The sequence below is a fragment of the Columba livia genome, chromosome 20, assembly GCF_036013475.1.
Source record: "Columba livia isolate bColLiv1 breed racing homer chromosome 20, bColLiv1.pat.W.v2, whole genome shotgun sequence".
NCBI classification, from domain to species: Eukaryota; Metazoa; Chordata; class Aves; order Columbiformes; family Columbidae; genus Columba; species Columba livia.
Genome location: NC_088621.1, coordinates 4,462,799 through 4,485,394, shown reverse-complemented (window position 1 = coordinate 4,485,394; position 22,596 = coordinate 4,462,799). Strand labels below are relative to the sequence as shown.

Below are 22,596 nucleotides of genomic sequence, written 5' to 3'. Positions count from 1 at the left end.
GTGTCTGTAAAAAAGAACTAAAAAAAAAAAAATCCTTTGAAAATTTTAAAAATCACAGCAAGTTCTGTAACCACAAGAAGCGGAAGGTTCAGAGAAACAGAACTTGAGCCGCGTCTTTACAGACACACTCTTTCCATTGTGTGAAGTTTGATTTATTCTGCTTCTAGAAACCCCAGTTGGGGAAAAACATGAAATAAAAGGTCCTGGATATAAAAACCCATCCCATTTCTGTAGTCTCTTGTTACTTCCCAGTCTCAGTACAGAGGCCTCTGGGCTGGAACACCCCGGCAGCGGCTCCGGCTGCGTGGGGTGATGGAATTGGGGAGCCCCAGCACCTCTCCCCTGACTGCTCCGCGGGCTCTGCAGAGCCTCGCTAACAGCCTGTGACTGCAGCTCCCTCAAGGCCCTTCTCAGGGTCATTCTGGCTTCATTAACTGAGTGAGGATTAATCATATTAGATCCTAATTGGCTGGACTGTGCGCCCAACACTGTGCAGTGTCGGTGGCAGCGTGGGGTTGCTTTCGTGGCCACGTGGGAGAGTGTGGATGGGGTGAAGGGCTTTGGCTGCGTGTGCCATTTCAGCCATAGCCGGGAGCTCGGCCATGTAACAAACGACGCTATGACAGGCCCTGTTCTACTCATCGAGACATGGGCTGACAGGACCTGGCAGCACTTGGTTGCTCCTTCGCTTGCCTAATTTGTGGTGACGGGGATGTCCAGGCAGAGTGGACACTGGGTAATTTACCGCCTTGACAGATAGTTTGAAACCTTCTTTCCTTGGCTGTGTTCTCTCCAAAACCCAGCAGGGGGATGTGCTTGTGTTTTGCTCGCTCAGCTGATGTGATGGATGTCTCCTCTTCCCCAGTTCTGTGCAGCCGTGTGTGAGACGCTGCAGCCATGTCTGACTTCGTAGAAAGCGAAGCGGAGGAGTCGGAGGAGGAGTACAACCAGGATGGGGAGGTTGTGCCCAGAGTAACCAAGAAGTTTGTGGAGGAAGATGAGGACGGTGAGTCTGGCTGTCTGTCCTGAGTTTGCTGAATTCTCTGTGTGCCTCGCTGCTCTATTTTACATCCCATGACTCTGCAGATGGAGCAGTAACTGTGCTATAATAGCATGGCCATCTGTACTCAATCATCTCAGCTGTTTAAGTGCTTCCCTTCATCAAAGTGCTTACACGGTTTTTATATTTGGCAATAGAAAATACACTGCTTCACCCCCCCTGGGACCTGCAGTCACATAATTTGACAGTAAACAGTAAAAGCAGAGGAATTCTCCCAGTGTGACCACTCCACCTGTTACCTCTGCAGAGGGAGCATGAGCCAAGAAGTGGGATTCTGGCATGAACAGCTGGCTGGGTTCAGTGTCAGTAAAAGTGCTCAGTGAAAACACTCTGCCTGAATAGTGTGAAGGAAGATCTTTGCACAGAGCTGAGAAGGAGTCTCAGCAGATAACCACTGAGTACATGTCTAATACTTGCTGCTCTCCACCAGATGAGGAAGAGGAGGAATTGAATCTCGATGACCAAGATGAGCAGGGGAACTTGAAAGGATTCATTAACGATGATGACGATGAGGAGGAGGAAGAAGAGGAAGAAGCCAGTGACTCTGGAGACTCTGAGGATGATGTTGGCCACAAAAAGAGAAAGCGCAGTAAGTTTTATGGTGATTGTTCAGAACAGGCCACAGCATAACGCTCTCACACTGCCCTGGGTGTCTGCGTGGGCTGGGGAAGCTTTACCTGTCACACTGAGCGGTCCGTTCCCAGATTAGTGAAGGGGGAGCGTAACTTATCGTTACTTTCTTCTCATAGCTTTTGATGACCGCCTGGAGGATGATGATTTTGACCTCATTGAAGAGAACTTGGGCGTTAAAGTCAAAAGAGTGAGTTGTGCTCCTGTGCTGCTGCTCAGGGAGGAATTTCAGTTCTGAGTGTCTGTTTGAGGGATTCTGTGCACTAACAAACCTGTTTACTTGCAGCAAAAATTCAGACGTGTGCGAAAAATGTCTGATGATGAGGATGATGAAGAGGAAGACTATGGGAAGGAAGAACACGAGAAGGAAGCCATTGCTGAAGAAATCTTTCAGGATGGGGAAGGCGAGGAGGGAGGAGAAGCTGTTGAAGCTCCTGTTGCTCCACCAGAAGAGGAAGAGGAGGAGGAGGAAGATGAATCGGGTGAGTATGGATTGTCAATTACATTAAAAGTTTGTCCAAGGATTAAAGCACAGATATGAAGTTAAGACTTTCTCTGAGCTAGAAGTAACCAAAGGCTGTAGCCATGTTATGGTAAAGCTCTTGTCTCATTAGTACAGTCTTTAGAATTAAATGTTTCTGTGTGGCAGGTTTAGTTTGCCTGTCTGAACTGCTTTGTCCAAAGCACATGACGTGCTGAGGTGTTGAACGTCTCCTCTAAGCTGCCTCCAAAATGGAAATGCTTCAAAAGAAGGAACTCAAGGCACTGTTTAGTACCTAGGAATGTCTGAGGTCGGTGTAGGAGATGCTGTGGGCAGCTGGGCAGATCAACAGCCGGTGGCAGCCTAAGCCTGTAGTGGAGGATCACAGCTGCAATGGCTGAGCTGAGCTTTGTCAGAGTTACCTATTGAATATGAAATGTCCTGACCACTAAATTGCTTCTCAATGTTCAGACATCGATGACTTCATTGTGGATGATGATGGACAACCTCTGAAGAAGCCAAAATGGCGAAAGAAGCTCCCTGGATACACAGATGCGTAAGTATTGATTGGAAATTGGCCTGGAGCCTCAAAACCGGTGCTCAGCTTACTTGATTCTTGCATCTGTAGAGTGATTCAGCTTGTGGTTGGATACCACAGCTCTCTTTCCCCAAAGGAACCTGGTAAATTTAAACATGGAGCTTTTAGTGGAATTTCTTAAATGCCTGACTCCTTCCATTCTCGCCAGTTTTTTTTTTTTTTTACAGGGATACCAAAAACTGTCCCTTAAGAGAAATATTTGCGTGTAAAGCTCAGAGTTGTGTACCTATCCATGATTTTTTAGCCTAGGTGAAAAATAAAGCTGAGATTTAGGTGCTCTGGCCACTTCTGTGTGGCTAGAAAGATGTTTTGTGATGGCACCATGGGGCTGAACGATAGTTTTTGCCTTGCAGTGCTTTGCAGGAAGCCCAGGAAATCTTCGGTGTGGACTTTGACTATGATGAGTTTGAGAAGTACAATGAGTATGATGAGGAGATGGAGGAGGAATATGAGTACGAGGATGAAGAAGCCGAAGGCGAGACCCGTGTACGACCCAAAAAGACTGCCAAGAAGCGCGTCAGTCGGCGTAGCATCTTTGAGATGTACGAGCCCAGTGAGCTGGAGAGCAGTCACCTAACGGACCAGGACAACGAGATCCGCATGACAGACATGCCTGAGAGGTTTCAGGTGAGGAAAGAGGGTGCTGGTCTGCAGGCAGAAAACATTTTGGCTCCCAGTGAGCACAACAGGCCTGGGAGCTGCAGACCAGCTGGCTGGATTTTGGCATTTCCCTCTTGGAAAATCCCACCTTTCAAAGGCATAGACTGGAACTCCACCTGCAAACATAACACTGTGACCTGTTGTAGCTGTGTAAGCCTGGTTTTGGCACTGGTCACAATTTCTCTTTGGCCACTGGGTGCCAGTGTTGCACTCCTGGGAGTGGTGCAGGGCTTGTGCTCTGCTGTGGGTGTGGGAGGTACTGAGACCTCATAGGCAACCTGCAGCTCAAAACGATAATTTCCATGCTTCTGGAAATTATTCCAGAAGCGGGGCCTGATGTTGCACATGCCTCTGCTCATCCTGCTGTGTTCTCACAGTTGCGATCCATCCCAGTGAAGAATGCTGAAGATGATGAGCTGGAGGAAGAAGCTGACTGGATTTACAGAAACGCATTTGCGACACCCACCATCTCCTTGCAGGTAAAGGACTACACCTGGGACTTCTGTCCTAAGAGGACTTGAAAGTGATGGAGGTTTCCAGCTTGTAGACATTGTTCCAGGAGTCTGCTCCAGCGATCTCCTCCTTGTTCCAGGAATGTGTGCCCACTTTCTGGTTATCTGGTTTTGAGCACGTCAGTTGACATGCAAATATAATCAGTTTTGCATCCATAAAACAGGACAAAAAGGAATGCAGAGAACTTGCAGGAATGATTGAGAGATCTCTGAGCCACTGTGCACTGAGGGCTAAACTAGTATTAGCCACGATCTGCTTTTAACCATCAGTTACATTGGCCAGATCATGCTTCTCCATTTTCCTGTAAGCCGGTCAGGCCTACGATGCTTTTCTGTGGTCCAAAATCAGAGTGTGTAGTTAAACCTGCATTACCAGCTACCAAAAGCACCACTGTTTTCCAGCCTTTGCTGGTATTTTGGGGGCCAGCTCAGGAATACGATCAACACGATGTATTTCTTCTTTTAGGAAAGTTCTGACTACCTTGACCGTGGACAAGCCAGCAGCAGCTTCAGCCGCAAGGGGCCCAGCACCATCCAGAAGATTAAAGAAGCCCTGAATTTCATGAGAAATCAACATTTTGAGGTAATTCGCAACTTGGCTTCTTTACCAGGATAAGGCCTGTGTTTCTGTTTCCCCATCCTGACAGGATTAGCAGAGGGGCTGCTGGAAGCACTTAGAGCAGCAAACTAGAAGAGGCCGAGATACCTTACCTGGTTGTCTCCCCTGTGACAAAACGGTGCTTCATTGGAAAGTGCAGCTTATCTTGTGTGAGCTGTGGCAATGCACGTATTTTAAGACCCATTTGATGAGGCTGATATTGTCGTATTTCCATTGATCCTTGACAAATTGATGCTAAATGAGGTGCAGGAATTTCAGAGTCTCCTCAGCCTTGCTTGGTCCATTCAGCCTATTCCCTGAGGTGTTACCTGAATGTTGCAGGAGCTTCTGGGTATATGTGGTGTATTCTTTGGTGGGACAGCTGGTTCTCCCACGTGGAACAGGAACATTCTCTGAACTCCTGGCTGCCAGGAACAGCCCGGTCTCCTTCACGGTGGTGATGAGTCTCATTTCTGACCCAGGTCCCATTCATCGCCTTCTACAGAAAGGAGTATGTGGAGCCAGAGCTGCACATCAACGATCTGTGGAGGGTCTGGCAGTGGGATGAGAAGGTGAGGAATGTTTCCAAGCTTGGCTGTGGATGAAGATTTTGGTAATTATTTTTATATGACAAATATCCAAAGATCCTGGGAGCCTGCGTTTGGGAAGGGAGGAGACAGATGTGACACACTGCTATGGTGCATGTGACGGGAAGTCTTTGTTCTCATATTAGTGGACCCAGCTGAAGATCCGCAAGCAGAACCTGACACGTCTGTTTGAGAAGATGCAGGCCTATCAGTACGAACAAATCTCTGCTGACCCAGACAAGCCCTTGGCCGATGGAATAAGGGCCCTTGATACTACTGACATGGAGAGGTACGGCACTATGGCTTTCTTATATTAATTCCAAAACAACTTAAAATGTGCATTAACTTGCCCAAATAGCACGGAATCTCTGGCCGCTGCAGCCCATTGACTTTAGCCTCCCTACAAAGCCATTAATGAGAAATATTTAAAACTCTTTTGGAAGATGAGCCCAAGTGCTCCCTCTGCCTGGTTTATACCAGAGCCAGTTCCTGGAGTGCTCTGACCATGGTTGAGCTGCGGGCAGGGTGTAACGTGCTGGCTTTGCGTGCCGTAGGCTGAAGGACGTGCAGTCCACGGACGAGCTGAAGGACGTGTATAATCACTTCCTGCTGTACTATGGGCGAGACATCCCCAAGATGCAGAATGCTGCCAAGGCTGCTCGAAAGAAGCAAAAGCGCATCCGAGAGGATGGCGAAGAGGAGGAAGGTTTGTCCCCAAACTTAATAGACTCCTAATTGTGGGCTGTTTGAAAATCCTGGTTCAAAAGAGTAGTAAGAAAGTTTGTTGCAAAGCCCGTTTGTTTGCAGAGAGCATCTCTGCTGTTTGCTTCTATCTCAACTTAGTCTCAGCTCTTCCAGGCATCGCTGAAAATGTTTGAAGTTTGTCACACAAGGTGTTGCTTTTCTGATGGACTGAATACCATCCCTCATGGTAGAGGCCAAAGCAAGGATCAGCCACCTTGATGTGTGCTTTGATGTGCAGCTCAGAGATACTGCTATTAAAACTGCAAAAGAATGAAACTGAAGAGAAGATAACATTTTCAGGGTGTTTTTCTAACCCTGGATAGTTTTAAGGCTACTGTGACCTTTGAGGTGTGTTTGTGGAATTTAGGGGCTCTTTTGCACGATGTAGGTTGTGTTTGATCCCTTCGCTGTGCTCTAACAGCCTGCAGCTGTCTGGATGCCTCTGTAAAGAGTCCTCACTAAACGTATCCTTCCCGTAGGTGAAGGGGAGGATGCAGAAGATGATGAGCAGAAAGGGCCGGAGCTGAAGCAGGCATCCCGTCGGGATATGTACACCATCTGCCAGACAGCTGGGCTGGGTAGGGACTGTGTTCTGTCATGCTGAGCTTGCTATGGCCTAGCTCACCTGTAGAAGGACAACTAGTAGTTTCACTCAGTATAAGCTGCAGTACCCTTGTCCTCATTATTTTTCTGTTATGTTTTGTTTTCCTAGATGGCCTGGCTAAGAAATTTGGTCTGACACCTGAGCAGTTTGGAGAGAATCTACGAGACAGTTACCAGCGTCATGAGACAGAGCAGTTCCCTGCGGAGCCCCTGGAGCTGGCCAAGGATTATGTGTGTAGGTCAGTGGCGGGGGAACTGCGTTGATGTTGTGTAGATGTGACACAAAGGAGGGCATCTGGGGACATTCTCAAGTCCTAAACCTTCACATTGCCTTTTTGCTTTTAGTCAATTCCCAAGCCCTGAAGCAGTGCTGGAAGGAGCCCGGTACATGGTGGCTTTGCAGATAGCCAGGGAGCCTTTGGTCAGACAGGTCCTGAGACAGACTTTCCAAGAAAGAGCTAAAATCAACATTTCACCAACCAAAAAGGGGAAGAAGGTAAGGAAGGGAGCTCTGACTCTGGGGGTCGGTTCAGGGAAGGATCTAAATAACATACAGATGCTCATTTTTGCATCTGAAAACTTCTCCCATATCAGTGGCAACTCTGAATAAATCTTAGAGCTGGAGGCCAGCTCAGCAGCACGCTGTGTTTTGAGATGTTGCCTTGAATTATTGGAACACACTCTTTTTCTCTGGGACTGGGAACGAATTCCACTGTGTCCTGCTGGGGAGGGAAATGCAGACTGGCAGGCATAGGGGTGAGGGGGTATTGAATGAAAACCATTGTCTGCTACAGTCTACAGAAGGGTCTTTCTTCACAAATGCCCTGCGTGCATGGTGACTGTCTCTCCTCTCTCCCAGGATGTTGATGAAGCCCACTATGCCTATTCCTTTAAATACTTGAAGAATAAGCCTGTGAAGGAGCTGCGAGATGACCAGTTCCTGAAAATGAGCCTGGCAGAGGAGGAGGGACTGCTGACCATAGATATCAGCATTGACATGAAAGGAGTGGAGGGGTGAGTCCTCACTGGCTATGCCATCCGTGCATTGACAGAGCTCGTTCATTCAGTGCTGCTGTGTTGCTAGAGCTCCTCTGTAACCCAGACTGCTCCTGGAAATCATGGCCTTGTGGTTTCCTGCCCCTTATAGCCAAACAGTCTCTCAGAGTCTTGCTCTTTTCTTCCATGTCATGAAAACTTTAGCAGATATCTGGCTTATTCATTTGAAGGCAAACTCTGAAGACTTTAGGATTTTTGTGAAAGATGATGCTTGTTTCCCAGCCACCCTCACTGTTTGGCTCCTTGAGTCCTTCCCTGCACACACGAGTAGCCATGCTGTGCAGTGTGGGTGTGCTGGCCTGGCTGTGGGCTGCCCCATGTTGCACTGATGAGGCCTCTCTGTGCTGCCAGCATGGCATTCAGCTGTGATCTCTGTAGCAGCAGAGCTTTGGCAGCTAAAGGAGTGTTTGAAGGAAGGATTGGCTCATCCCTACATTTTCCAGGCACCTCACTGAATCTGCAGTACTGCTATTACATCCCTGGGCAGGAATCGCCAGTGATGGTGCCAATGCAGGCGTTTGGAGCCCTTCTGTATCTCCACCTCTCATTTCTTGCAGTTATGGTAGTGACCAGACGTACTTTGATGAAATCAAACAGTTCTATTATCGGGATGAGTTCAGCCACCAGGTGCAAGAGTGGAACCGGCAGCGTACGATGGCCATTGAGCGCTCCCTCAACCAGTTCCTCTATGTGCAGATGGCTAAAGAGCTGAAGAACAAGCTGTTGGTGGAGGCCAAGGAGTACGTCCTCAAGGTGAGAAGGGAGACAGGTGGGTTTGAGTCAGAGTTGGGTTACAGATGCTAACAGACCTGCAGCGTGCTGGAGATTGCTGCTGACGGGCCGTACGCAGGCTCTTGGGAAGGAGGAGGAAGCAGGCAGGGGTGTGAGTCTGGTTCTTTCCCAAGGATGGAGAAAAAAGCAGATACCTTGGTGGGAGGGAGAAGAGCTGATCCCAATGTCCCAGTCCTGGCAGAATAGACTGTCTTGCTGCCTTTAGCAGTCCACGACTTTCCTTCTGGAGAAGGGCCATGTCAAAGCACCTGCAGTGGATTTTCTTACTCTCCCCTTCTCTGTTCTACCAGGCTTGCAGTCGGAAACTGTACAACTGGCTCAAAGTAGCTTCATACCGTCCTGATCAGCAAGTGGAAGAAGATGATGATTTCATGGATGAAAACCAAGGGAAGGGGATTCGAGTACTAGGCATTGCGTTTTCTTCAGCCAGGTAGGAGGAAAGGAGTTTCCTCTGGATCCATGTACAGGTTTATCAATCCTCCGTGTCTGAGTGATCTCTGTTTTGCAGGGACCACCCCGTGTTTTGTGCCCTTGTTAATGGAGAGGGTGAGGTTACAGACTTCCTCCGGCTGCCACATTTCACAAAGAGAAGGAACGCCTGGCGTGAGGAAGAGAGGGAAAAGAAGGTGAGACTTAGTGTGGCTGTTGTCAAGATGAATGTCTGCATGTCACTTGGTACCCTGTGATCCACTGTGGGCTGGAGAAGAATAGTCAGTTTGAAGACAGCTCAGGCCTTGTCACTCTTGCTTGCAAAAATACTGCCTTTTCCCCGCCCTGTGATTATTCTGGTAGAACAGTTGCTTTCAGTTGCATTCCAATTAATCTCTTTTGCTCCTCTGCAGGGAGTGGCAGAGCCTGGTCATTCCCAGGTTCTACTGGTTGGGAGTTTGTGGGCTTCTGTGGTCCCAGCTACAGAAATCTCCCATTTCCATTATCACATTGTAACAGTGAGAAGCTGTGGGATCTGTTGGGGCTTGGGTCAGACTTTTGACTTCCACTCCCTACTTGCATTGATTTTCTGTAACAACAGAGTGTAATGCCATGAGTCTTTCCTCTGCAGAGCTTTCCTGTTTGTCCTTACAGTGGTCAGAGCTGCAAGGCCAGCCAGTGGAAAAGGCATTTAGCCATGGTCATGTCATGGTGGCAGTGGGGGAGGATTTGCCCTGTGAAACAGGAACCGAGGACTGGTAGCTAGCTCAGTACAGAAACTCTCTAGCTTTTCCATTACGACCTGTCTCAACTTTCCAGGCCCAGGATATTGAAACCTTGAAAAAATTCCTCCTGAACAAGAAGCCTCACGTGGTGACAATTGCAGGCGAGAACAGGTCAGCTGGTGTTTCTTCCGCTTCCCAGTTCCTTTGCCATCCTTTCCTCTTGCCTGTCTACATTTCACTGTTTCTGTCCGTGGTGTGAGGTAACCTACTGGGGTTATGTCCCTGAGTGATTCCAGGACCCAGCTTTGTGCTGTCCCCTCAGTCCTCTTGGCTGTTTCTCCCTAGGGATGCTCAGATGCTGATGGAGGATGTAAAGAGAATTGTTCATGAGCTGGATCAAGGGCAGCAGCTGTCCTCTATTGGCGTGGAGCTGGTGGACAATGAGCTGGCTATCCTCTACATGAACAGCAAGAAGTCTGAGGTGAACCTTCTGTTATTCCAGCTGTCCCTTAGTCTGTCACTCGTTTGTGCTGTCTCATCCTCCATTTGTTGTGCTGGCCTTGCCTCGTATCATCCGCTGCCTCATGTGATCCATCTAGACAGTGACGTACTGGTCAGTGGATCAAGGCAAAACATTTTACTTCGGCTTCCCTGCAGAGATCAGTGCCAGCAGATGTACAAATTTAATATTAATGTAGTCTAAAATGTATCTTGCTCAGCTGAGTGGATGGAGTTGTTCTATTACTGTTTGCAGCAGAGTTCCTGGGAGCCCTTGACCTCAGCTCTCTTTGCTCTGAGCACCAAATGCTTCTCTTGTTCCATTCTCTATCTGATGTGTCTTTGCTACTTGTGCTATAAAGTGTGAAAACACCAATGAGGGTTTTCCATGATTCTTTGGCCTCTTGCAGAATGAATTCCGGGATTACCCACCACTGCTGCGTCAAGCTGTCTCCCTTGCTCGCCGCATTCAGGACCCCCTCATAGAGTTTGCCCAGGTCTGCAGCTCTGATGAGGATATTCTCTGCCTGAAACTCCACCCTCTGCAGGTAACTTTTCCTTGTGAGATCCTTGGGCAAAGAAGAAATTTCTCTGCAAATGAAGGTAGCCTAGAAGGCCTGGGACAGTTGGTTGTCAAAGAAAAGTATTCCAAATTGAACTGGTGCAAGTTCTGCCTGTTCTATGCCATATTCGGGATGTAGCACCTTTTTTTTTTTTTGGCCTCCTTTGGTTCATCTGCCTCCTGCCTTTAGGCTGTTCTTGGGGCTGAGGTGCAGTACAGCTCCTGAAAGCCAGTCTGTTGTGTTGGGCTTAGCTTGCTTATGGCAGGGTGTCACACGCGTCTCTGTGTGAGCTTAATGCCTTCTCCTTTCTGCCAGGAACACGTAGTGAAGGAGGAACTGCTGAATGCCCTCTACTGCGAATTCATAAACCGTGTGAATGAGGTGGGAGTGGATGTCAATCGGGCAATTGCTCACCCTCACAGCCAGGCTTTGCTGCAGTACGTGTGTGGCCTGGGACCACGCAAAGGCACTCACCTGCTAAAGGTAAGGCAGCTTCTGTCCCTGCCTACAAAACCAAAAAACATCACCAATAATGTGTGAGTTGGCCTGGTGACAGTGCTGTTACGGGCTGAGTCAGGATCCCATGTGCCAGATGCAGCTGACAGCTCCATTTGATGTGTGTTTTAGTACGTGTTACCTCACTGCGCCTGACCCCAAAGCTCTGCTTGGACTTATGTCCTGGATAGACCCGTGCAACTCAACAAATCCATCAATCCCAGTGAGCTCCTGAACCCACAGGAACGGATGCACTCTTACAGCATCAAGATGCCTCCATACTGTAGAAAACACAAGGCAGAAAGCCAACACTTTTCCGGAGAGTTGGAGGTGTTCCATGTGGAGTCACCCCCTTTCATATGATGTTGAGACACAGGCAGGGGGCAACAATTTCTGAGCTGTGATGGGCTTGATTATGTCAGATGTTTTAACACTGTGGTGTCTGGTGTGAATCCTCTGCTTTTCCCAGAGAACCCTTCTGTTCAAATAGCAAAGTTGATACGATTACCTCTCTCTCCAGATCTTAAAACAGAACAACACACGTCTGGAGAACAGGACCCAGCTGGTTACGATGTGTCACATGGGACCCAAGGTGTTTATCAACTGTGCTGGCTTCATCAAAATCGACACGGCGTCGCTGGGCGATAGGTGAGTATTGGGGGCATTCAGTGTTGTAAGGGGTGTGGAATTAGTGTGAGCGACAGGCTAAAGCCATCTTGTTCCATGGAATCCATGTTCCCAGGAATTTCTCTGTGGCCCCTCTGGTCTCTGGCCAAGTTGAGGTATTGCTGCTTATTAATCCGATTCTTAAGGGCAGCTAAACTCGCATAGCAGTGTGAGATACTGAACATTAATTATATAGCATGCTATGGTTTGAAAGGCCCTTTGTGGTCAAGAGGAACTAAACTAAAACCAGTTGTGCCCTAACATTGTCGCCATGTATGTCCGTCAGTAAACCATGTGCACTTTTAGTTTCTGCCTAGTCCTGTCATCAGTGTTTTATTTGCCTGAAGTTTCAAACTTGAGGCATAACTTGGCAATTTAGCTTCCTCTTAAAATAGTAGCAATACTGGGAAGTTTGTAGAGCAGCTATAGCACACAGTGATGAAATATAGATAGCACCCAAAATGCCCAGTTGTATCTTTGCAGTACAGGAGCTGCAGGTTGGAATTTGTCTTACCTTGCCTTGGCTCCTGTTGATTTAGCAATGAAGGATTTGTTGTGTCCTTTTCAGAGTAGTTTGTTCCACTGAGGGCAGCAGTGGCAAAGCAGCCACACAGCCTGTAGTGATGCTCAACGGTGTGATTTGCTATTGGGCTGAAGGAGGTGACTCTGGAACTCTGCAGAGTTCTTATCTAAACATTGCTTTGGTTTTATTTCAGTACTGATTCCTACATCGAAGTCCTAGATGGGTCTAGAGTCCATCCTGAAACCTACGAATGGGCAAGAAAAATGGCAGTGGATGCCTTAGAGTACGACGAGTCAGCAGAAGACGCTAATCCTGCAGGAGCTCTAGAGGAGATCTTAGAAAACCCTGAGCGTCTGAAAGACCTGGATCTCGATGCCTTTGCTGAAGAACTGGAGAGACAGGTGTGCTGGGGGCTCCTGGTGCTGAGCAACAGAGGGAAAGCTCTGCTGTCCAGTTTCTTAAGTTTTATAGATGTTTGATGGTACCCTGTGCATTCCTCTTTTTTGAAATTTGCTGTTTGATGAGTTCCTTGAGTTCTTTCATAACTTACACTAGATTCCCTATTTACCTCCTTCCTGCTGCTAATGGTTTTATAACCTTTGAATACCACACAGGGCTATGGTGACAAGCACATCACTTTATATGACATTCGAGCTGAACTGAGCTGCAGGTACAAGGACCTGAGAACTCCATACCGTTCTCCAAACACAGAAGAGGTCTTCAACATGCTGACCAAAGAAACCCCGGAGACTTTTTATATAGGTACGTGCCTGTTTACCAAGAGAGCTCTGATGATTTCTGTCATCCTAAGTTGACTTAGGATGTGTAGAGGTGGAGCAGAAGGATCTTGGTGAGGGTGATACTGGGATAGTGCTGTGGTTGCATCTACACAAAGCAGCTTCTCAAGTACCTGGGTAATCTCCTAACACCTTCATGCACAGTTGCCTTAGATGGAGGGAGCTGCCCAGCCCTGCAGTTGCCTTTCAGTTTTTCATTCCTTCCTTCTCCTCTCCCATCACATCGCAGGTAAAATGATCATCTGCAATGTGACCGGGATAGCCCACAGGCGTCCACAGGGAGAAAGCTACGACCAGGCGATACGGAATGATGAAACTGGCCTTTGGCAGTGTCCTTTCTGTCAGCAGGATAACTTCCCAGAGCTCAGCGAGGTGCGGCTGCTTCTTTGTCAGGAGTCTGCTGTCGGCAGGCTTGGGCATTTGTAGGGTTCTTGGGGACAAGTATCAGAGTCAAGATTGTGGCTGCAGTGCCCAGGATGCTGACCTGAATGTGTGGCTTTTGGCTGCCAATATAATCTGTTCCAGCTTTGACTAATTGCTTCAGTATAGGTTTGACAGATCCTTTTTTGGCAACATTGTGGATTTGAGCAAACTGGGCTAAGCGTGCAATGGACCTGGGGCTAAGCCAACCAGTTTGTTGCAAATACATAAAGCAGGCTTGTTTGCTTGTTTGTGATCTAGGATTGCGTTTTACACAGAGAAACTGCCTGTGACACTGAGAACAGAAGGTTGTTCTGCCACCTTCTCAAGTTTAAGAACTTATCTGGACTCCCTGCTGCTTAATGCAGCTGTACTTTACGTCTCTTCTAAACATTAATGAATTCCAGCCTTCATAATCCGTGACTTTAAAACCCTATAGCATTTCATTAGAAACCAGCCCTAGCTGCAAGCTTGTGTTCAGGGGCTGAAAATGTTCTGACCTTCCTGGTTGCAAAGCCCCATAAGCTGAGCAGAACCAAAGTAGGAAGACTGAGTTCCTGGGCAGCATTCACTGAGGTTCTCTGTCCCCTGCCCTTCCATAGGTCTCTGCTGGCTGCAAAAGTTTTTCCAAGACAGTTTTTAGACCTGTTTGAGTGTGAACTGCTGGGGCTATTGTGTTTCCATGCTGAATGACTTTTACTTTTGTCTTGCTCAAGGTTTGGAACCACTTTGACAGCGGTTCCTGCCCGGGTCAGGCCATTGGAGTGAAGACACGTCTGGATAATGGTGTTGCTGGCTTCATTCCAACAAAATTTCTCAGTGATAAGGTGGTCAAGCGGCCAGAAGAAAGGGTGAAGGTAAGAAAGCAGTGGATTTTCACATACCCAGCAAGAACTGGAAGAGCCCGGAGCCAATACCAAAAATTCAGAGTTTGGTTGATACCATTGTTCCCTAAATGACTTTTCAAACCTTATTTTCATTTAAGGACCTTAAAGCAGCAGCAAGTTCAAGTTCTGGTTAGTGTCCTTCTCCCACAGTGCAAATCTCTCTTGACAGCTGGTGAGAACCATGTTAATCAGTTAACATGTTGCACTGCGGGAGGATTTATTATAGTCTGGCTAAAGTCTGGGTTTAGGAGAGCAGAAGGCATTCTAATGCGGAGCTGCCCTTTGTTTCTGGCTTTCTAAAGAGTTCACAGAAGTGCTGTCAAATATGCAAGGGTCACTTTCTGTCTCTCATAGCTTTTTCTGCTGTCTCCATTAGTTTCTGGAGGTCATCAGTTACTGGTCTTGCTCAGGACAGGGATGGGGGTTCTGGAAGAAACAGAATCACATATTTTTGTCACATGATAAAATAGAGGTTTAACATCTCTGCTGTCCTTTGGAATCCCCCTGACAGTCCATACAGGTGATGGATAATCCTGTAAGCTCAGAGGTCTCTTAGCAGTTCTTTAAAGAGCCATTATTAATTAACTTTAGCACGGTTAACTGGACTAAGACATTGCAGTCTTTGTGGTGGTATTTTCCCATTTAAGTAGAGAAGTCCTTTGGGTGTCTTCCACTCTGTTTCTGAACAGATTTAACTGCTTTCTTGCACATCATGAAGTCTAGTTTTGTTGCACAGATACCTAAAATAGTAAACTTTAGTCATCCTTCACTTCCAGGCATGCAGTTTTCTCTGAGGTATGGGGCATAGGTAGTAAACATACTGGAGAACTGCCCATTTTTCTTTTATCTCTTTCGATTCTAGTCATCTTGGGGATCACTTGATTTTTAGTTTGTATGGAAGGGTCACTTTTAAGGTTGTATTGGTCTGATGTGGGGGAGGTTTGTACCTCTTGATTGGCAGTGTGACCCCACGCAGATCATTCTGCAGAGCAGGGAGGCTGGTGTACCTGCCAGACTTGCTGATCAGCTCTGCCTGCCCCTCTGCTGTAGGTGGGAATGACTGTTCACTGCAGAATTATGAAGATCGACATCGAGAAGTTCAGTGCAGACCTGACCTGCAGGACCTCAGACCTGATGGATAAGAACAATGAGTGGAAACTGCCTAAAGACACCTACTATGATTTTGACTCTGAGGCAGCAGATCACAAACAGGAGGAAGACCTGAAAAGAAAGCAGCAGCGGACAAGTGAGTCTCTGATTTTTCTCTCTCTTGTAATGCCAGTCTTCCCAGGGCACTTCAGAAGAATAAGCACAATTAGGCATATACTTGGAATGAAGCAGTTCCTCTTGGAAGCCTAAACACTCCGCTTTGTCCCCTAGCATACATCAAGAGAGTAATTGCTCACCCATCATTCCACAACATTAGCTTCAAGCAAGCTGAGAAGATGATGGAGACCATGGACCAAGGGGATGTGATTATTCGGCCAAGTAGCAAAGGGGAAAACCACCTGACTGTCACCTGGAAGGTGAACGATGGCATTTACCAGCACGTGGATGTCCGAGAAGAGGGCAAGGAGAATGCCTTCAGCCTGGGCTCCACACTTTGGATTAACACAGAGGTAGGAGCCCCGCAGAATGTGCTTGGGAAGGAGAATTACCTGTTTGGCAGGGACAGACTGGCACAGCCTTTCCATCCTTGCAGCTGCTTTCAGGCTGTTGGAGAGTAATTCCTATTGCAGTTCTCCAGATCCTTAGACAATACTCAGCTCTCTTTTATTCTTAAAGCATCCAACCTTTCTGTGCAGAATGTATGACTGAGAGCTGTATACTAGAATGAGAGTTCCTCATCATGCACCCTAAATACCTTTTTACATGTGTTTGTTCAAAGGAGTTTGAAGACCTGGATGAAATTGTTGCTCGCTATGTCCAGCCAATGGCTTCTTTTGCCAGGGACCTGTTGAATCACAAATACTATCAGGACTGCAACGGTGGAGACAAGAAGGTGAGCCTGTCCCAGGCTGTGGTGGCTTGTGTGTGAGATATAGGAGTGTTATCTGAATTTATTTTTCTCAGCACAGTTCTTAAAGTGTTTGAGTCTGGCATGAACTGCTGCTGGACTGAGCTCTCTCATTTTCCTTTTGTTGCTTGGGGCTTAGCAGTCTCTTCCCAGCTGTAGGTTTTAGGTGGATTCTGTCTGGGAGCAGTGGAGTTAGGACTGCAATGGGAGTGTGGTGTGCTACAGCATGCCAGAGCAGCAAATTGCCATGGCAGCAAATATCACTGAGAGTATTGGCTTTCTGTGACCTGGTGACATTTGTGCACCAATGCTGCACAGAAACAGGGCCATTGGTGTGGAGCTTGGATTGCTGGCCTCAGGGCTGGGGGGAAAAAGGGCTGGCCACAGCTTGGAGAGAGATATCTGTGGGCTCTGTGTGTTGCTAAAAATGCAGGCTCTTCTTGAGCATTTCTCTTCCTCTCTCTCTAATTAGAAGCTGGAAGAGTTACTGATAAAGACCAAGAAAGAGAAGCCAACATTTATTCCCTACTTTATCAGTGCCTGTAAAGATCTACCTGGCAAATTCCTCTTGGGATATCAGCCTCGAGGCAAACCAAGGTACGTGAGAGGCGAGTGCAGCAGCTGCAGTACTGCCAGTGCCACACCTCAGCTTATTGCAGCCAGTTTCTCTTCCAGCTCTGCCAGTCACGCCTCCCCTTACGCAGGGTTTGGCCTCTTGACAGTAGAGGATTCATGTCAAGCAGTAAATCTCGACCAGGAGACCCCCACGTTTTTAACCAGCTGGCTGCAACAAGCAGTACTGCCCTTGGAGGGTGGGCACTGGGGTATAGGCAGTAATTGATAGATTTTGCATGGAAAGGCATGGTATTTGGGTTTTGAAAACAAAATGCAAGTGGCTTGAGCAGGTCTATGTGTTTGTTATCAGTATGGCCATCACCTGAGTTTGTAGGTCTCATCTGTTCTGACTGAGCTGTTAGTGTGAGGGTGCTGTAAGGTGTCAGGTGTGTCTCTGAAGCAGCCTGTCATCTCTTGTGCTCTCCTGCATTTGCTGCTCCTCACAGGATAGAGTACGTGACAGTGACACCAGAAGGATTCCGCTACCGGGGCCAGGTCTTCCCCACCGTGAATGGACTGTTCCGATGGTTTAAGGATCATTATCAGGACCCTGTTCCAGGTGAGCATCCCAAAAACTGAGCGCTTCGGATATTTGTTATATCTGGGAAGTTTCAGAGCAATCCTCAAGTGTTTGGCTTCTGTGGACCCATTGAGAGCTCTTCTGAGAGATAATCTTTTAGTCAAGTGGGCCATGCAGCAAAGGCCAGGCTTGTCCCATTCCTCTGCCATAGCCTTCCCCACCACACAACCCTCACGTACCATTTGATGGTGAAACAGCATCTTGCCAGTGCAAGTGCTGTCTGCATTTTTTCAAATCCTGAGCTTTAGGCCAACAGCAGCTCTTCTGTGAGAACTTATCCATGTCTCTCGGTTTGTCTTTTACGCAGGTATTACCCCCAGCAGTAGCAGTCGGACCAGGACTCCAGCCTCCATTAACGCTACTCCAGCTAACATTAACCTGGCAGGTCAGTGCGGGCCTTTCCTGCTTGAAATCAGGATCTGAACTCCTTCTCCAAACTCGGCTTTGTCTAACACGATGGGTCTTTCTTGCAGACCTGACCCGTGCAGTGAACGCTCTACCGCAGAACATGACCTCCCAGATGTTCAGTGCCATTGCTGCTGTGACAGGCCAAGGACAGAACCCAAATGCCACCCCTGCGCAGTGGGCGTCCAGCCAATACGGCTACGGAGGCAGTGGAGGCGGCAGCAGCGCGTATCACGTAGGTGTTGCTTAAGTTTCCGAGAGGACGTTCTGTGTGGCTTCTCCCCGCTGTTAGAAATTGTCCCAGGGTGGCCTCCACAGGGAGCCTTTGGAGGTTATGCATTGCCTGGGATCATCCAGTCCCGGTTGTGTACCTGAATCCTGAACCAGGTTTCTTCTTGCCTCCTGTGGCTGAGGAAGCGAGGCACGTTTCAACTCAGCTCTAGGCAGAGCTGAAGCGAGAAGCAAATTGGTCTGGCCCTCAAGGAATGTGGCAGGGTGGAGAGGTGGGATCCAGCGGTGAGGGCGCACAACCTGCTGATTGTGCCCCAGAATTGGCAACGTGAGCTGCCAGTGGAAGAGATTAGCCGTGAAACTATGCGCTGAGTTTGCAGGGCTTTTCAGCTCAGCGTGCTAATCTCTGAGTGGCACCGGCAGGCGAACACCTCAGCCTGACCGAGCACCCCGAGGCTTTGCAAGGAATAAGATGGAATTGGACAGTTTCGGCTCACGCTGAAGCCTTTCCTCGTGTGCCGGTGCCAACCTCCTCCCACCCCACACTTCCAGCTCCCCAGCTGACCCCTCAGCCAAGTCCAGCTGCAGGGCTGAGGTGCCTGGGTACAAGAAATGCACCCAGTTGTTAGACCTAGTGAAGAGGTGCTGCAAGACAAGGCTTGCATGGAGGAATGATCCTCAGACCACCTTGGGAGGCTTTTGTGGAGTTTGGCACAGTAAATGCCGAGCTGGGGATGGGCGGGATCTGTGGATAACCCAGTGTATTAATCATCAAGACAATCTGAAGGAGAAGGGAGGTGAACACTGGGAGGCAAAGAGACCAAGCACTCCATTGGGCAAAAAGTGAACCAGCCAGCTTGGGATGTGACAAGGAGCTGTGTCAGGAGGTGCTGTGCCCTTTCTGTGGCCCGCTGGGGGGTCATCATCTGTTCTTCATGCCCAGTGCAGGACATAATTTCTGCCAGCTTGCCCCAAGTGTCTCACGTGCCCATCTCTTTTACAGTCCTTATCTTTTCTTGGCTTCAGCGTCTCCCCTGTCAGCCCGTGTGGGATGAAGAAGGAAGGCAGGCTGCGCTGGCCCTCCTGCCCCACTTGGGTGGGCAATTGGAGGCTCTCAGCGGGTCCTGTGCTCAGCACAGTGTTGTTCTTCCTGCCGTGCAGCCCTCTATTCCTGAGCAATGGTCCCCACAAGCCTCTCCTTGCCCAGACATGGGGCTCCAGCAGGACTGGGACTGTAGCACGGGCGTGCAGCAGCCTCCTGCGCAGGCAGGGCCATGCAGAATGTGCCAGCCCTCTGCCCTGCAGCCCGACAGGGTTTGTCCTCTGTCCCCTAACAACCTCTGCTCTCTGCAGGTCTTCACGACTCCCGCACAGCAACCAGTGGCCACCCCTCTGATGACCCCCAGTTACTCCTACACTACCCCCAGCCAGCCGATTACGACGCCCCAGTATCAGCTCCAGGCGAACACGACGCCCCAGTCCTCCCAGTCGCAGCCATCATCCAGCTCCAGGCAGAGGCAGCAGCCAAAGTGAGTGGCTCTAGTGTGAGGTGCACGTGTCCATCTGTGTCCCATCTTGAGTGCTTTTGTTGATTTTTGTGGAACCGCTGTGTTGGGGTTGCCTTGCACCTTCCTGCATGAGACCCTTGGGGAGGAAGGACAGGGGATGAAGAGGTTGAGAGCAGCCCTGCGGAGAAAGACGTGGGGGTTACCATGGAGGAATGGTTGGACATGAGCCGGCAATGTGCGCTTGCAGCCCAAAAGGCCAATTGTATCTTGGGCTGCATCAAAAGGAGCGTGGGCAGAAGGTCAAGGGAGGGGATTCTGCCCCTCTGCTCTGCTGTGGTGAGACCCACCTGTAGTGCTGGTCCAGCTCTGGTTCCTCAGCACAGGACACACATGGACCTGTTGGAGAGGGGCCAGAGGACCCACAGAAATGATCAGAGAACGGAACAGCTCTGCTGGGAGGACAGGCTGAGAGAGTTGGGGGGTTCAGCTGGAGAAGAGAAGCTCCAGGGAGACCTTATTGCAGCCTTTCCGTACTTAAAAGGGGCCAATAAGAAAGATGGGGACAGACTTTTTAGCAGGGCCTGTTGCTATAGGACATGGGGTGGTGGTTTTAAACTCAAGGAGAGGAGATGCAGGCCAGACATGAGGAAGAAATTTTTAACGTTGAGGGTAGTGAGAGCCTGGCCCAGGTTGCCCAGAGAGATGATGGATGAACCATCCCTGGAGACATCCCAGGCCAGGCTGGATGGGGCTCTGAGCAACCTGAGCTGGTGAAGATGTCCCTGCTCATGGCAGGGGTGGCACTGGGGGAGCTGGGAAGGTCTCCTCCAACCCAAACTACTCTGTGTCTCTACAAAACTCTCCTGTTGGTGTGTCTCACCTCCTCCCCATGCCATTGCAGGACCAACAGTCACGCTGCGATCGACTGGGGGAAGATGGCCGAGCAGTGGCTCCAGGAGAAGGAGGCTGAACGGAGGAAACAGAAGCAGAGGTTGACTCCTCGCCCGTCACCCAGCCCCATGATCGAGAGCACACCCATGTCCATCGCTGGGGATGCCACACCGCTGCTGGATGAGATGGATCGATAGGTCGTGCTGCACCTGACCTGGAGCCTCCGCGCTCTTCTCCAGGAAGGGGAATGGAGACTAACCAGTGGCAAACAACTTCCCTTCCCTTAGCCACATAACTCCTGTTTTATACATTGTGACATGGTGGGAAATGACTCGTGGTGACGCACACCTGAGCGAACGGATAAACTTGGCAGGATTGGTCTAAATATATATACTATATATAAATATATCATAGGAAGGGACACTGCAGCGGCCTCTGCCTTTTGGGCCCTGGTTCACCACTTTGGAAGCTCAGCAAAGTAAGAGTGAGGTCAAGGGAGCCTGTCCTTGTAGGTGCACAGCACTCTGCTTTCGCCACAGAGACTGGAAAGCAAACGTAGCTGAAAGCGCAGACCTGGAGTGAGCCCGTTCATTTGGATTCTTGCAAACCCTGACTGTCACCTCTCCTTGTCCTGAGCGCACAAAGCGAAGTCACGGGGGTTATGACGAGCAAACTGGAGTTCTCAAAAAGTTTCTGTTGTTGTTTGCTCCATGTTTTCTTGCATCACAGGCTCTGCGGAGCCTGTGCCAACCCCCAGCTGTGTTGACGGGTCTAGCACAGCGGCTCTGGGACTTGGGGTCTTGCCGGAGGGAAACGCACGGTCATACCAAAGGCTTGCTCTCTCCTCTGGCTTCTTTTGGAACAATATTTATTTAGTTTTGATTTATTTTTTTTAATCAGACTGCGAAGCTAAACGCCAGCCAACGGCAGCTTTTCCGAGCGCAGGCCGGACACGTGGGCTAAAATGCTGCAAGAGCAGCTGCTCCTCTGGTGGAGAACGCGAAAGCAGCCGGGAGTGCATGGTGTCCTCCTCTGTACCCGCTTAACCCTGCCCGGTTGTAACCAGAGGGGTGAATAAATAGTGTTTCTACCGAACGCTAGTTGAGAGGTTTTCTGCCTGCACCCTGCGCTGCCTGCCCTCTCCTCTTAGCGATGGATTTGCTTGGAAGCAGCATTAAATAGTGAAAGTCGATGCTCCTTCTTCCTTTGTTGCTTGGAGTTGCCCTCTGTGTGCTGAAACTTTTGCGGAAAAGCTGATTTCTGTTGAGCTGACAAAGAATAATGTTTCATTTAGAATGTGTCGGATAGAGACATCGCCCTGCCAGGCGGGCACCTTCCTGGAGCCTCACGTCTCTCACTGGCTGGGAGAGGTCCTGGGGGGCCTGGGAGGGGACAGCGGATGGAGGTAACGTGTATCGTGTCAGAAACAGCCGCTGCAGCATTGCAGAGCGACCGCCAGTGCTGAGAGCCATTTCTGAACTGGAAAGTTCCTGCTGCACACACTTTAGCCTCTCCCGCTTTGTTAGTAGGGATTTTCTATGGAAGCAGAGTCTTTGTTCCTTCCAAGGGCTCCTGCTTTGCCTCCTCTCGCTAGGAAATGAGCACGAACAAGCAGATCTTAAGAAACAAAGATCTTTTTTTTGCATGTAAATGCTCCTGAAGAATGGCGGCGACCCGGGAGACAAAGCAAAACTGTTCCCACAGAGAAGCGCAGGTCCCGGCTTCCACGCCATCATCTCCGCAGTACTAAGGGGTAACACGGTCGTGTTCCTCCCCTGGCACCGTGCGGGCTGGAGGAGCCTTTCTGGGGCCCACGGCTGCCAGAGGTTGCAGGTGTACTAACTTTACGCTATTTTTTTATTTTATGAAACTCTGTATGACGGGAATTTGATTTGGAGCAGCTCCTTACCCAGGGATGTGTCAGACCCATACGGGAGGGGGTTAGTTGTGCGTTGTTGGCTCCTTTTTGGCTGTCTTTGGTTTTAGTTTTCCCTTGCCATCAATAAAAATTCTACTTTTTGGGAA

The 22,596-nt window shown here is 49.1% G+C and overlaps 1 protein-coding gene across 3 annotated transcripts in view; it reads left to right on the top strand.

Moving 5' to 3' along the window:
• Positions 1-22,596, top strand: part of SUPT6H (SPT6 homolog, histone chaperone and transcription elongation factor) — a 26,291-nt gene extending 3,695 nt beyond the window's left edge. For all 3 annotated transcript variants that reach the window (XM_065036899.1, XM_065036901.1, XM_065036900.1), the window contains exons 2-37: positions 866-1,006; positions 1,491-1,649; positions 1,810-1,880; positions 1,977-2,172; positions 2,643-2,727; positions 3,123-3,396; positions 3,807-3,908; positions 4,408-4,524; positions 5,022-5,111; positions 5,273-5,415; positions 5,681-5,832; positions 6,350-6,448; positions 6,583-6,712; positions 6,819-6,969; positions 7,333-7,487; positions 8,087-8,282; positions 8,612-8,751; positions 8,830-8,947; positions 9,570-9,646; positions 9,821-9,956; positions 10,384-10,521; positions 10,852-11,019; positions 11,552-11,679; positions 12,414-12,621; positions 12,835-12,982; positions 13,247-13,389; positions 14,154-14,294; positions 15,375-15,570; positions 15,705-15,943; positions 16,213-16,326; positions 16,814-16,938; positions 17,403-17,515; positions 17,844-17,921; positions 18,010-18,176; positions 19,526-19,701; positions 20,582-22,596. In XM_065036899.1, coding sequence (XP_064892971.1) covers positions 898-1,006; positions 1,491-1,649; positions 1,810-1,880; positions 1,977-2,172; positions 2,643-2,727; positions 3,123-3,396; positions 3,807-3,908; positions 4,408-4,524; positions 5,022-5,111; positions 5,273-5,415; positions 5,681-5,832; positions 6,350-6,448; positions 6,583-6,712; positions 6,819-6,969; positions 7,333-7,487; positions 8,087-8,282; positions 8,612-8,751; positions 8,830-8,947; positions 9,570-9,646; positions 9,821-9,956; positions 10,384-10,521; positions 10,852-11,019; positions 11,552-11,679; positions 12,414-12,621; positions 12,835-12,982; positions 13,247-13,389; positions 14,154-14,294; positions 15,375-15,570; positions 15,705-15,943; positions 16,213-16,326; positions 16,814-16,938; positions 17,403-17,515; positions 17,844-17,921; positions 18,010-18,176; positions 19,526-19,701; positions 20,582-20,768 — 5,169 coding nt within the window. In that variant the 5' untranslated portion in view covers positions 866-897 and the 3' untranslated portion in view covers positions 20,769-22,596. The remainder of the gene's footprint in view (positions 1-865; positions 1,007-1,490; positions 1,650-1,809; positions 1,881-1,976; positions 2,173-2,642; positions 2,728-3,122; positions 3,397-3,806; positions 3,909-4,407; positions 4,525-5,021; positions 5,112-5,272; positions 5,416-5,680; positions 5,833-6,349; positions 6,449-6,582; positions 6,713-6,818; positions 6,970-7,332; positions 7,488-8,086; positions 8,283-8,611; positions 8,752-8,829; positions 8,948-9,569; positions 9,647-9,820; positions 9,957-10,383; positions 10,522-10,851; positions 11,020-11,551; positions 11,680-12,413; positions 12,622-12,834; positions 12,983-13,246; positions 13,390-14,153; positions 14,295-15,374; positions 15,571-15,704; positions 15,944-16,212; positions 16,327-16,813; positions 16,939-17,402; positions 17,516-17,843; positions 17,922-18,009; positions 18,177-19,525; positions 19,702-20,581) is intronic.